A 14,045-nucleotide genomic window follows, 5' to 3' on the forward strand; every position below is an offset into this window, starting at 1 on the left:
ACATTAGCACACTAGCTTTAAATTACCGGACTAACCATAACAGGACACAGGTCAGCAGAGGAGATACAGCTGTTTCTACCCATACTCATGGTGACTTCTGTTGCTACACAGGACTCCATACCATCACAGTTAGATTATTATCTCTGTTCAAGCTAGCTAAGAAGGTTAGCTTGTTTATGTCTATATGAGTTGCTGTGATATTATTGCACAGTACAGGAACACCAGATGAGACCCTTTAGAGAAAAAGGAACATTTGGAAACCATGGACACTCAATTCTTGTGTAAGAAACGACACATTAATATGACAGCTAACTTGCCTATACACCCTATTCCTACTGATTTCACCAAAAGCTAGGCACCAAAGTGGATCTGGACAAGCAACTAACTTCTCAGTAGTCATAAAAGAGAACAAGGGATTATTGAACAGAACTGTGAGATCCTGCAAGCCTAAAGCAATAAACTAGCTCACAGAATAAGATATTAACAGGAAGAGCTAAAATAGTAAGGCTTCTCCCTTTTATTTTATTGTCATAGGAAAAAGCAAGTCATTATATCTTGGAGTGAAACATCAAGATAACAATAGCTTCAGTGACTTCAGAAATTACTGTCATTAAACCAGACTCCCTTAGGTCAGAAGTGTTATTTTAATCAACAGCTGAGGTGATTTACTGAACCTGCTTCACAAATAATCACTTTCTACTCAGTTTCATATTCTTGTTTTCATGTACTAGTAAAGAAACACAATGACCAAGATCCAAAAGGAAATACGATTATACCACAACAAAACTATTGGAATTTATAAAAATCATGCAAATGTTTCCACTGGTTTTAGGTTTTGTAAAACTGTATTATTTTTTAAACCCAAATGTTTCTCTGTTCAAAAACATAGATACATTTCTGTTTCTAAAAACTGTACCGCAAACTGAGCAACACACAAAAAAATGGATTCTGGAAACAAGAATTTCCTTTCAAGACTGCAACCTGATGAGATTAACACTAACTTTCAACTTTAAAAAAAAACATATTTCATTTTTTAAATTGTACTTGAAAAGAAATACTAAAGTTAAAAAGGAAAATTATTCAGGAAAGCTAACAGGCAATACATAAGGACAGTAACATAGTTCACTTTATTAAGCCACAGATGTGCATAGCTAATCCATACAAAGATTCTGCAAAGCTGTATTCGTTTGTAGAGACCAAATTCTTCAGCTAGGTCTCAAGAGCAACTCTCCTCTTTGCTTAGGTAGCCTGTTCCACTGGGAAAACCTCATGCAATTCTCTCACATCCACATTACAAGAGAAGGCTTTGTGGGAATCATGGCACATGCCAGAACACCTCCATTCCTCCGCCATGTCTGCAGTACTCACAGTAAGTCAGGATTTCCTGAGTACAGCATGTTCCAAACCTTCTCTCCTTAACATTAACAGATAAAAGAGACAACCCTCTATCTTTTCCTAAGCATTAACATAACTGTAGAGAAAACATGTCAGAGTAGTATCATTGAAAACGGTAGGAGCTGGGGAGTGGGAAGACTGCTATCAACGGAGTGGGGTGAGTAGCCTTGAAAATCTGCATAGAGATATCTTTTCCCATTCAGGTGGATTCCATCACTAAAGAATTTCAAAAATCATTCTTCAGCTTATCTTTAAGACTGGCAATGACTATCCTATATAACCAGTTATACACTAGAAAATGGAAAATCAAAGAATCACAGACTTCACTGCCTTAAATGACACTTATGATGCAAATTTATAAGTTTTCTCCCAGATGTTTTACTCTGAATTATTTTGCAACAAAAATAAGGTTTTCCTACCTTGGTGAATGGGGAATGATCTAAACCCAGAAAAAGCATATAAGTCCATGGAAAACAGTATGGGGAAAAAAAAAGGCAAGGATGGGAAAGTTGTTTGGTTATGGTTGGGGCAGATGGACTATAAAAAGGAGTAAGAGAAGATTGGTGGCACAAAACGATGGCTGTAGTTGTTAGAAGGAGAACAGTAAATTTCAGGCAGGGAGAAGAGAGAAGCAGCTGGCTAGCCTGAAGAAACAAAATATTGGTGAAGAAACAAAACGTTGGATAATGTTCAGAAAAGGAACAGGCTAGAAGCAACATCAGCCCAAAAAGCTTTAGAAAAGATGTTAAAATAGCAGCAATGAGAAAGAACAGCAGTCTAGTATGAAAGAATAAAAGTCAAGATCTGATCCATCGGGACAGAGAAGACAAAGGGGTAGAAGTTAGAGGCCTGAATGCAAGACATACTGAAAACAGGAGCCAGGTGCCAGAGAAAGGAATAAAATAAAGAGTAGCTGTCATTAGTATTAGAGGAACTGACAAATCAAAACCATCAGATTTTATGAGACAGAGTATCAGTAGCTTCTTTAAGTACCTTGTAATACTGTTATAGCTTAATCAAATGGAATTATCTGATAAAAATCCACAATTCATTTTTAATTGCTATAACATTTTGATTTTGTGCAAAACAAACTGAAAATATTACTAATAATTTATGTTGACAATTAGATTTTGCAATGTACTATAAGTTTCACTCCAAAATGCATAAAGTAATGTGCATTATATGTTTAAAAATATTTACAAGACTTACTAGCTGCTGTAGAACTGGCAGATGCACTAGCTTATATGTTAGCAGTAGCATCTTTACTGGAATGATTTACTGTGGCAGCCTTAAAGTTTTTGAGATTCCATTTCTTCCATACACATTTCCTTGGGTTTAGACCTGAAAATAAAAAATTTAATTTAGAAAAATGTTTATGTTAATTTTGAAGATCACCCTATGAATATTCCCAAATGAAATAAAAATTGTTTTATTTCCTGTCTTCAATGTGCAGATTTTTATGCCCATGGTCAACTTTAGGCTTGGGATCCAAGCCTGTTAACTGAAATAATTATATTCATATACTTAAAGTCACCCAGGAAAGTTTTCAGTATGTCCCTTCCTGCTTCTGCTTGGTTTTGCACATGGGTGAATATCCTTACTTTGTGGTTCTTCCAATACTCGTAATTTAATACATTTGCATATGTTTTGTTGAGGTTGTGAATTATTCTGGCAGCAATACATAATTTACTTTATTCAGTGGTTTTCAATATTCATTCCAGTAGAATTTTGCATAGCTCTTACACCATAAATTTCATGCAGATACAGAATCTATGCCATAGCAGTGGTCTCCTAGTTTCTTTGGATTTTTTTTCTGGTCTGACTAAATTTCAGTTAATTCTATCCATTATCTATTTATAGTGGCTACACATTACAGAGTATACTGTGGACTGTGGATTTACCCAGCTCTTCCAAGTTAAAGGCCCATTTGGAGTTTGGTGCATATATAACTTTGAAGTATGTAAACCTTCTCTAAATTAAATTTTTCAGGGTGATTTTTCTACATACAATTTTCTCTGTCTGTAACTAAAAAGAAAATTCTGCCCAACAAAAGTGACTGACACAGAGAAAGATTTTGAGAAAATATTTCTGTATTTTATATCTACTTCAAAAACATATTTCTATTGCATTTGTCAATCAGCTTCAATCTACAAGATAATGAAATCCACATTGTCATGAAATCTAAGTAAATGAACACTAAAGATAGAAATATGCTCTAAAACTAAGTTTTGAAATGGATATTAAATGACATATACAATTTAAAAATCATAAACTGTTACTGTTAAAACATGCAGATATATAATAATGGTAATATAATACTACTTCCAATAGAAACTTCTAGGACAGGTTCAGTCTGAATCCTGCAAGAATATTTATACAAAGTGACCATATTTTATAGAGAGACATCTTCAAGGCCACCTACAGATAGTTACTGGGGAAGATCTCCTAGTCTTCTGTTTTAATCAAAGAACACCAATCTCACTATGTTCAGCAGCTTTTCCAGGAACTAGTATAGTTTTGCTTAGGGCTTGAATTGTAAGACTTCCTTCCTGACTGCATTTAGATGCTTACCATAGATTCTTCCAGAATACTTCTCCTACACAGTAGCACAAAGAAAGCAGTGAAATGAAATCTGCATTCATCAGTTCAATTATAAGTTGTCTCTGGGTATGATTATATCCTTGCTGGGTAATTCCAAAATAGACAAGCACTTTTACAGCTAATAGAGTTACTACAGAATGGAGTCACTGCAATAAGGCAATGATTTGGACTGGATTAGAGCCTACACATAGTCTTAAAAATACAATACTCCCTATTCAGTATCATCCTGATACCAACTCTAAAGAGATTAATCAGTTCCCATCCACTCAAACTCTGAGGCATACAAGCTTTTACATTTGTGACATCAGAGCTTAATTTAATGGGGAAAAATATTTAATTAAATTCAACTGAAAAATGCCAGTCTAGCTTCATCCTTAGTCATCTTACACAGGAACAATTCCAAAACTGGATCTAACATGCATCACGATAGAAAGATAGAAACACAAGCAGGTTGTCAGAAATGTCAGTAATGTCTCATATTTGCAGTAAAACTTTATCATTAGTAAACACAGGGATGTCCAGTCCAGCTAATCTTGCTACACAAATAAATAATTAGAATGCAGTAGGCTTCCATTGTGTCAGCTGTGGGATACTAAACAGGTTGTCAGGACAGATTTATACAGCATAGTTTAACAGTTAATGCAGGTTACATACTGTGCTTGACATGCTTTTGCCAAAAACATTTTGAAATGTCTGATCCTTTCCTTAAAGAGAAATAAGGCCATGGACAGTCAGCTCAGATTCTTTGTCTCCTTACCAGGCTAGTTTTAAACTATTTATCCATATTTATATACCAATAATCAGAATTAAGATATCATCATCATCATCATTATTATTGAGCAGAGAAAGCCAGCTTTGACAATAATATTCCTAGTACTCAATTTTCTATGTATGTATGTATATATATGTATATAATTACTAGGGGAAAAAGCAATGGATTCTCACTGAAACACAGACTTGGCGGTCTGGACAAAATATGCCTCAGGGAGAAGTAAAAAAACCTACCAGTACCTGATGTCCACTGAAAAATTAAGTCTACCAAACTATCATTAAAATAATCATCAAAACATGTAATAGATTCAGGAAATGCTTCATAGAAAGTGACAAAAACTACTTGTGACAAACAATCAGGAAATAACTGCCAACATAAGAATAATACTGTATCTAAAAAGGCTACAAAAGATATTTCACATTACAATTTTCTTAGTTAATGTAAAAATATTTAAGTGAACCATAGTAATTGCAAAGCCATTCTGCTAAAAACAAAAATAGTACAACCTTTTATTATTTGTGTGAAACATTAGGCAACTGTATCAACAATAGGGAAATTCACTTCTCAAAAATTTGCTTAATCAATGTATAAGTCTAAGTTCCCAGTTAAGCCTGAACTGGAGGATGCTGATTTCAACTAATTACACACTTTGAACAAGTCACATAGGGTTAAAATTAGGATGCAGAATAAAGCACTATTTGTTAATATTTAACTAATCATTATATTTAATGAAAAACAAGATGTTTTTTAAAAAATCACATCTCAATATTATCATTACATTTTACTATTCACACTTTATATGAGCCAAAAAAATTAACTTCTGATTGCCCACGATAATTTCTAGCTTTTCCTCACCATTTCTGATTGTTCTCTCTCTGGTACTTATATGTGTGTCCTTCCAGCTCTCTTTTGGAGCCAAACAGTGCCAATCTAGATACATGAAAATTGGTTTATGTGACACATTAATACTTTTATAAGCTGAAATACAGCATCTACCCATATATCACTGAAAATGTGAATTGTACTGTTGCCTGAAAATAAGCATCTTTAGGATCCCCAGGAACAAGAAGAAAATGTGCCACAAACTCTGCAATTCTGTCAAACAAGTGGTATTGATAAGTGGTATTGATCTTCTTGGTTAGGCTTCAAAGGGGGGAAAAAATCAGGAAAAAGGTATCAGCATAAATTCAGGTATAGTTGTGTGCTAATATACTGATGCATGACATTATTAAAGTTCATGGTTATCTATCCTATGATGTGAGGTATTGACAATACAAAGGACTACCACTGAAACACCTATTCTTAAATTAGTTCCACCTCTTACTCCAATATGTTTTCTAAATATATTAACAGATATTTTTTTTAGTACATTGCAGTAGTTCCTGATTCAGAACAGCACTTAAGAACATGCATTATTTGAAGCATATGTTAAGTCTATCAGCTAACAATTAAAGATAGAATCTAAGTGCTGTACTGAATCAAAGCCAGTGTACATAATCACAATCTCCTGCCACATCAATATTTTCCTTCTCTTCTTAATAAAGAACATAGTGATCATCTGAGGTAACAGAATCCATACACTTGATTTATGTTCTTAACCTAAATATTCCAAACTCATACCTTTTATAAACCCTAACACCATTACACAAAGTAAGCAAAGTAAAATTAATAGTCAATTTGATATAAAAGTTTATTTTAAGCTTCATGGCATAAACCTGCTAACTAAATTAGCTCTTCATATGTTCAACTACTGCTCTTTAAAGTTACATGAAAAGTTAAGTCTTGGGCGTACACTTGATGCAGTTGAGCTTAATCAGTAAAACACTTGCATTTTTTACTTGCAGAATGTGCAGCTTATTTGTTTGATAATAACATGCTTGAAATTAAGAATGCTTGAAATTAATTTATACATTAAACTTTGGAGAAACCACCATCAAAAAGAATGCTGAAACACTGCAATAGATGATTTTGAGAGAAACACACTTTTCCAAACTTTGAGAACATTTTTCTGTCAAAACAACAATAAAATATTAATTACACTGAATGCAGAGATTTAAAAAATTCTAAAACCACAAAACAAACCAAAGGGAAAAAGTACAAGGATTTTAATTTGGAACAAATTCCACAAGCAAATAGGAACTTCTTTCAGTTTGAGGAAGTACTGAAGGGAAAAAAACTTGCAGGGAAAATGCTTAACTGTTACTGAGAACAACAAAAGCATCTTCTTTGGGTACTTCAACATTTGGTCGTCAAAATATAAGGACTGATCTGCATTTGCCAGATACCCACAATGCTCTCAGCATTTTACTGTTTTTTTAAATTTTCAGTAAACCTAAGACTGAAAGTCTAAATACCTAAAGTTTAAAACACAAAATGAAGGTATAAAAAATTAGTAAGACAGCAAGTCACACTTGTGGCATTACCTTTATTACATAGTTTAAAAATATCTAAGAACAGAAATTTTGTAAATAACCACAACAACAAAGCAGATGAAGACTGCTGGAATCCAACAAAGCTGGATTAATTTATTTCCTTTTACATTAGGAGGCAAGCATTGATTGCAAACTGTCCAGAACTGTGTGCAGAAGTGCTAACAGGATTTCTGTATTCCTTGTATCTTGCTTATCTGGGTACATTTGCACAAATTTAAACACAAATAAACAAAATTTTAAAATCAGTCCTCCAAAGTTGGGTTTTTTTTAAAACACAGGTGTGGTGTTTCAGAAAGCTACATCAGGTTCTGGCAGTGTATTACAAATACCTCAACAGGAATAGCTGTAGATTATAAACCCATACAATATTTTTATCCAGTGCAAATAGTAAGGACTACAGCCATTCTTTGAGTGCCAAGATATTAGGTTTTGTGCAAAAAATTTATGAATTTTCATATTTTGTAGGACTAGTGATTACTTCTGCATATTGATATTTCACTGTCAACTTCAACAAGCATGCTTCTGTTTGTATTTAAACACTTTTCTCAAACATGTTACATTCATGCACACATGTTTTGCAGCAAGTAGTATCAACAGGTCACTATTTAGACATAGAGTTTGTCAAGGCCACTTAACAATCTGAATTTTAAATCTAACCTTCATTCTGCACAACTTGTTTTTATCAGCTTGACAGTATTTGGACTTGGACAAACGACAGGAATTAGTTTCCTTCATTTATAAATTTGAAGCAGTCAGAATTCATTCAGAAAAATGCAGTAGGTAAGTGATATAACATTTACAATATCTTTCAGTCTTATCAGTTAGTAACTATTTTAACATAGATTGTGAAATTCAGTCTGTGTAATAGTATTTAATGATAGGTTAATTTGCAAAAAAGTTATAAAAATAATTTTTATTTTGATTAATAATAACACCTTAATATGCAATATGGATCAAAAGTCAGGATTTCAGAGTATCTGATACTAGTAACAAATTAGTGATTGTTTTATGTTGGTGGTAACTATGATCACATGACTATTAGGAATCTGTTCCACACATTTCTATATATTTCTGTACCAATGCAATCCTATTGATTCAACAGCATAAAGGAAGTAATCTGGGGTAGCTACTTATCAAATTTTTAAAATGTTCTATAGTGAGAATTCAAATTTGTTCGTAAAATAAATTACTTTTTCCTTATGGTTTCATTTATGCTCTACGTATATATACTTATGTAATCTGTATCTTATTACATTAAGCATTTACATTTTAAAGATAAATATTAATGAAGGCTTACACATTTCCACTTCAAGTGGAAGTTATAAAAAAATCTAACGTACTGTATCTTGGCGTTTCACAGTGCCATGAATTCTGAGTCTGCCCCAAACTGACCTTCCCAGAGAAAGCTACCATGACCTACCAGTCAACTAACTGGCCACAGGAATAGGGATCACTGTCTAAAGCAGATCACAAAGACAGGAGACACATAGCTCTAAAACAGCCCTGTTTTTGCAACTGTTACTTAAAATTCTGAATTCACATGGAAAGACTATAACTTCTCATTTGTCTGCCAGTGAAGTGACTGAGTATTTGAGGCCATAGCTAATTCCCACTGAAGTGAGTGAAAAATCGAAACAGAAAGGTTAGTATTGCAATAATACTCTAAATTGTCATTTAAAATTTTTATGACTAATTCAGTCAAGGGGCAGGTGGAAAAGCTTTATCTTTACATATAATTAGTACACCACATCAGTCACATAAAAGATGGGTGCATGCACACTGGGGGAATTAACATATCATCACATAAATCTTGTCTTGGCTGACAAAAAAGAGCTGTTAACTAACATTATTAATAGCACACAGAAGCAGCTGGACACTGTAAGGGCTTAATTTTGCTGCTGTTGGTCATATGAAAGAAATAAGGAATGTTTTCACTTTTTATGCCGTCAGGTGAGAGGCATGAGTATGTATTTGGGTATGTACATACTGCTGCTGACACTGCTGCTACAAGATCAGTTTCACAACCTTGAGGTTCATGCTTACCAGCTGTGGAGTAAAACTGAATGATCACCCACAAACGAAATTAATTTGAAATTAATTTGCATGATAGCATTCAAGTGTTTCACATACTTACTGCAAACTCCTACTTTACCAATCCTACAATTCCTGCAGCGAATCAGATGTAGGTGCTACAGATAATCATCTCACTGCATAATCTTAAATCACTCCCTGAGCATTGTCAGATTTGTGTACTCAATACATTAAAAAACCTGATCATGTAATTTAAGATGATGTGTAATATATATGCCAAAAGGGACTGCAATAAAATTACATACGCTACATTCTAATTCTGGGTTTACATCACTTTTGAAATTCTTTTTGAAGTTTAATACTATTTTAACATTATTTATTTCAGTACTTTAATTATTGGTCAACTCTGGGACATAAGGACAGGGCAGCAAGAAGAATCTTTCAACAACAGTGGCTCCTAATAATAAATGACTACTAGATTTTTCAATTTTGTAGCTTCAAGAAATGCTAATAGTGCTAAAAGGAGCATGAACATGGAACGCAAAGACAGATGTGTCAAAATATTTGCAATACTACATATCAGCAGCTTCTGTTTAGGATAGTGGAAGAAAGAGTACATACTTGGGAATGCTGAGCTTTTATAACTAAGTCCCAAAGTTCTGGAGCTTCCAGATGTCTTGGCAATTCTGAAAGCTGTTTTACCTTGGAAACAGGGTAGTTACAGGTCTAAAAAGAAAAGAAAACCATTTAGCAACTAAAGCTAATTATTAAGTTCCCTTTGTGTTAAATAGCTGCTCCAATGAGAAAATACTATTTCAAACACAACCAATTTTTTTCTGAATTAAAATTTTAAAAATATTTTACAATAGAGGCGTTCACTTGCTGGTGACTCCATTTTATAAAGATACTTTCTTTAGCAGTTGCTTTCTTTTAGTACGCTTAAGAGTCTGTCAAAAATACATGAAATGACTGCTTCATCTTTGATGAGGTTTGTTTCCTGTGAGTTTCTTCTTTCTCAGAAATTTCTTTTCTATCAGAAAATGACTAAACCCATGCCAAATTTCCAAGATGTCTCAGAATAATCTAACAAAGGATTTGTTATTTTTACATATCTCAATATTTTCCTCAATAGAAACTTTAATTAACCTTTAGTAAGCCAAATTACAAATATGATATGGCCTTATGTTAAAAATTTTGAATCACTTAACACATTAACTCAATGGGTTCTTAATAATTTAAGGCCCAGTTTTGTCAGTATTCACATTAATATTTCAAATAAAACACCTATTCATGTCTGGTTATGCCTGAAGTCTAACTAACATCTAAGAAATACCAGGATCAAGACATTCCAAACTACCATAGACACATTTGTTCTCCTTCAAGTCCCTCATCTAGCACATTGTAAAGTCCCAGACACTAGGCTCCAAAGATTTGACCCTAATATGCCAGATGACTAAAACTAATCATCATATTTACACTGTATTTGGAATTTCCATTACCCAATATATCCAAATTCAGGTAGTCTTAGAAAAATTGACTGACTCTTGAATGAGTGAATCTCAAAACTTTTCCTTCCCTCAGTTTGGCATTGGAAGTATTTATCTGACTTTCAATTCAAAGCACATTCATAAGACAGAACGCTGTGTACTTTTTTACATGTAGCGTAAAAAAGGTCACCTCTACATTTCTACTCTTTGACTCCTCAACAATTTGGCAACCTGAAAAAGGTTTAAATACTTAATTCATAATTAATGCTATTTCAGACAATGATATAAACAATATTTTCAGCTAAGAGAATTCATACTAAGAACTGTGAATATACTTTAGATAAGGAACAATGGTCTAAAATGGAGACTTTAGGTGACTACAAAATACCTTTGGAGATATAAGGAAAAAAAAAGTACTTTTTCAAGTAGGGTTTTTTTTTTCCTGCCCCAACAAACACACAGAGATAGGTGAAATCCCACTTCTGGATCCAACAAAAACACTTTAAAATCTGTTCTTTCTTGTCTAATCCATGTAAAGAATTAAAAATATGTAATATACCTTTGCTTTCCTCATCTCACTTGTCTGAGTCAGAACTTCCTCTGCATCAATTTGCTCAGTAGCAATGTCTTAAAAAAAATTAGTAAGGTTTAGCTAGAAATAGAGGCTGGATTGATGCTTTTATTGATTAGAAGTTTTAATCTGGCAAAGACTTTTCATATATCTAGATTTACATCTAAATGTGTATGTGCACAAAAGTTAACACACTGTGTAGTCCAACTCCATCACTGGAATGACTGGAAAGCTTAAAAATCACCATTTTGGTCTTTCTGTGTATCTCATCTTTCCTTTATAACACCAAAATCTGTGGAGAACATGTCTTCATAGACACTTGCCCGCACGTTGTTTAGGCCTGAAAAAAAATGTTCCTGAAGCCCAGGCAGAACTGGAACTTCAGCTTATTAGAATTTTTTAAATTATAAGCTTCACACTTGCAAACTGAGGAAAAGCTGTAAAGACTTATCTGGGCCAATGTCGATCGGTTACTCTGTTCAAGGGCAGCAAGATGTTTCTCTAGATATGCTGGTCCACATTCTAATGAAAATATTTTTCAGCATGTTTCTCTTAGCTAAGTGATACATGTGTTTATTCTCTTCTCCAAATCTGAGGGTGGACTGATAGGTCAATGGAACATGGTCATACAAATATTTACATATAGCATTGAAAGAATAATCTTTTTTGTAACTTACCCACCAAAAAATATGGCTCATTGAGAGAGATCAACTTGGCCATTCCTTCTGCAATCAGTAGGTAGTAAAAATAGTTATTTCTGAAAATAATACAAATGCAAAGATTAAATTAGGTAATCTGTGAATTTTATTTTGCATCAAGAATTGTAATATCAGTATAAATACATTTTACATATACCTTCTAAGAATCTCTAATTTTGGCAACATTGTTAACATAGACTGTGATTTCCTCCTCTCCCATGTACTGCATTCAAAGATGACTACATCATCTCAAAGAGACAGAAAACCAGAAATAGGCCAGGAAGGCCCATTATGGCATACACAGAGTAATTAAAAAATAACTTTTTAGTTACAGAAGGAGATAAGTCAAGAAAAAAAGCACTATTACGTTTCTAAAGGGACAAATAAAATCATGTGCAATTTAAGTTCTCAGAAAGGACGGTAACGCCTTCCATCTGTTGAGAACAGCCTTGGAAGCAGAGGAGGAAACTGTTCCTTGATCTAGCAAAGAATTTAAACTACCAGCTTAAATATTTGAGCAAATTGTTGAAACTAATGGCAGTCATTTGAAGTTAATCATCAAATTGGTCACTTTCCTGAAATAACTTAGTAAGTATTAATACAGAGTAATCAATGTGGTTTTAAACCTTCTAGTATAGCTGAAAGACAATGACATGTTCTATCTTAATAGCAGGACAGTAAGACAATTTCTTTAAAAAAAAAAAATCAAATTAAATGCAAACAATTAATACACATATGTATTTTCCAGTAAAAAGGGAAAAGGTGAGTAAAACCAAGTTGAAAATTAAAACATATTAATATTTTATTTTGGCATTATCCCAAATTTAAGCATTTCCATTTTTATGTCAGATTGCTCCTCTTAAAAATACACCTTTTAAAGAAAAAATTAAATTTTATAATGAAATGTTCTGCCCATCAAAATACTTTTAAACATTTTTCGTTTCTTTGTTCCTGTGAGAAAAAAAGTTCTGGTTCAAAGCAAAAGGGCAATTTTTCACATAGCTCTGTAGTTAAAGGCTTTGAGTGAATCAATACTTGCAAATAATGTAGGCATGTCAAAAGGAACATTCTGTTTCCTCCAAAGAGAATGTAATTTCGGTGAATCACTGGTAACCACAGTATATTAAATTCTTTAGCAAAATACAAAGGCATAGTCAAAGATTTCCCTAGCAGTCTTATCAGTACAAGAAAAGAAAGAAATCTCATTAAAAAGCAAAACTAGCTATTCCCCTTTTCATATTCATCCAAACTTTTTGCCTCAGGGTTCAGGACTTTCCATTACGTTAGTAATGCTGTAGACTGATCAAATATTTTAAACAAAGCTTGATTCAGTGTCATCACTCAAGCATGCTTCCAACAATAGAAAATTGCTGTACAGCAGACAAAAATTATCCTCCATGGTTTAGCTTTGAGAAAAAGGGAAGTGAACAACAGAGAGGCTGCTCTCTTAAAGATTCACCATTTCTACAGACCTCTTGGTTTCCAGTGCCTGAGGGTCTTGGAAACACAATCTATGCTTCAACTCAGTTCTCAATATTTACATTTACATGGCTTTGCTCAGGACCTGACTCCTGCATGTTCAGTTCACCATACACATGGGTAGTTAAAATAATAAGCAGTTGGACTCACCAAATCTTGAGACCGTAAGAATTCTTCAAAAGTTAAAGGAGGCTCTTGCATTTTCTGCCGGCATACAGTAAGAATTGTTCTCACCAGAATGCCTTAAAAAACCCCTAAAATAACATACATTAGCAACAGAAGAATACTACACATTCTTAGATGTTGAGAAACATGCTAAAGATGTGAAAGATATGCAAGGACATTTAATCATAAAGGCAGAACTTCCATTTTCTTCTCAGTACCTCCACATGAAATATTTGTACTATTATTATCGACATACTAATACATACTGAAGTGAATGTCCAATCACCACGCAAATTGGCTCTGTTCTTACAGATTCAGTTTTTGTTTAGAAGTTGGAAGAAACGCGAGGGTTGCAGATTAGAAGAACTCTTACTGAAATCAATCAACTGGTATCTTCTGAGTTCAGTATAATTA

General features: G+C 33.5%; 1 protein-coding gene across 1 annotated transcript; it reads right to left on the reverse strand.

The window, feature by feature from the left end:
- Positions 1-8,749: 8,749 nt before the first annotated feature.
- Positions 8,750-13,667, reverse strand: FAM227B (family with sequence similarity 227 member B). Its single transcript, XM_049812567.1, is given in 7 exon segments — positions 8,750-8,812; positions 9,853-9,957; positions 11,278-11,345; positions 11,764-11,896; positions 11,898-11,957; positions 11,959-12,011; positions 13,613-13,667. Coding segments are annotated over 7 exon segments (537 nt in total).
- Positions 13,668-14,045: the final 378 nt, after the last annotated feature.

The sequence above is a fragment of the Accipiter gentilis genome, chromosome 10 (assembly GCF_929443795.1).
Source record: "Accipiter gentilis chromosome 10, bAccGen1.1, whole genome shotgun sequence".
Taxonomy (NCBI): Eukaryota; Metazoa; Chordata; class Aves; order Accipitriformes; family Accipitridae; genus Astur; species Astur gentilis.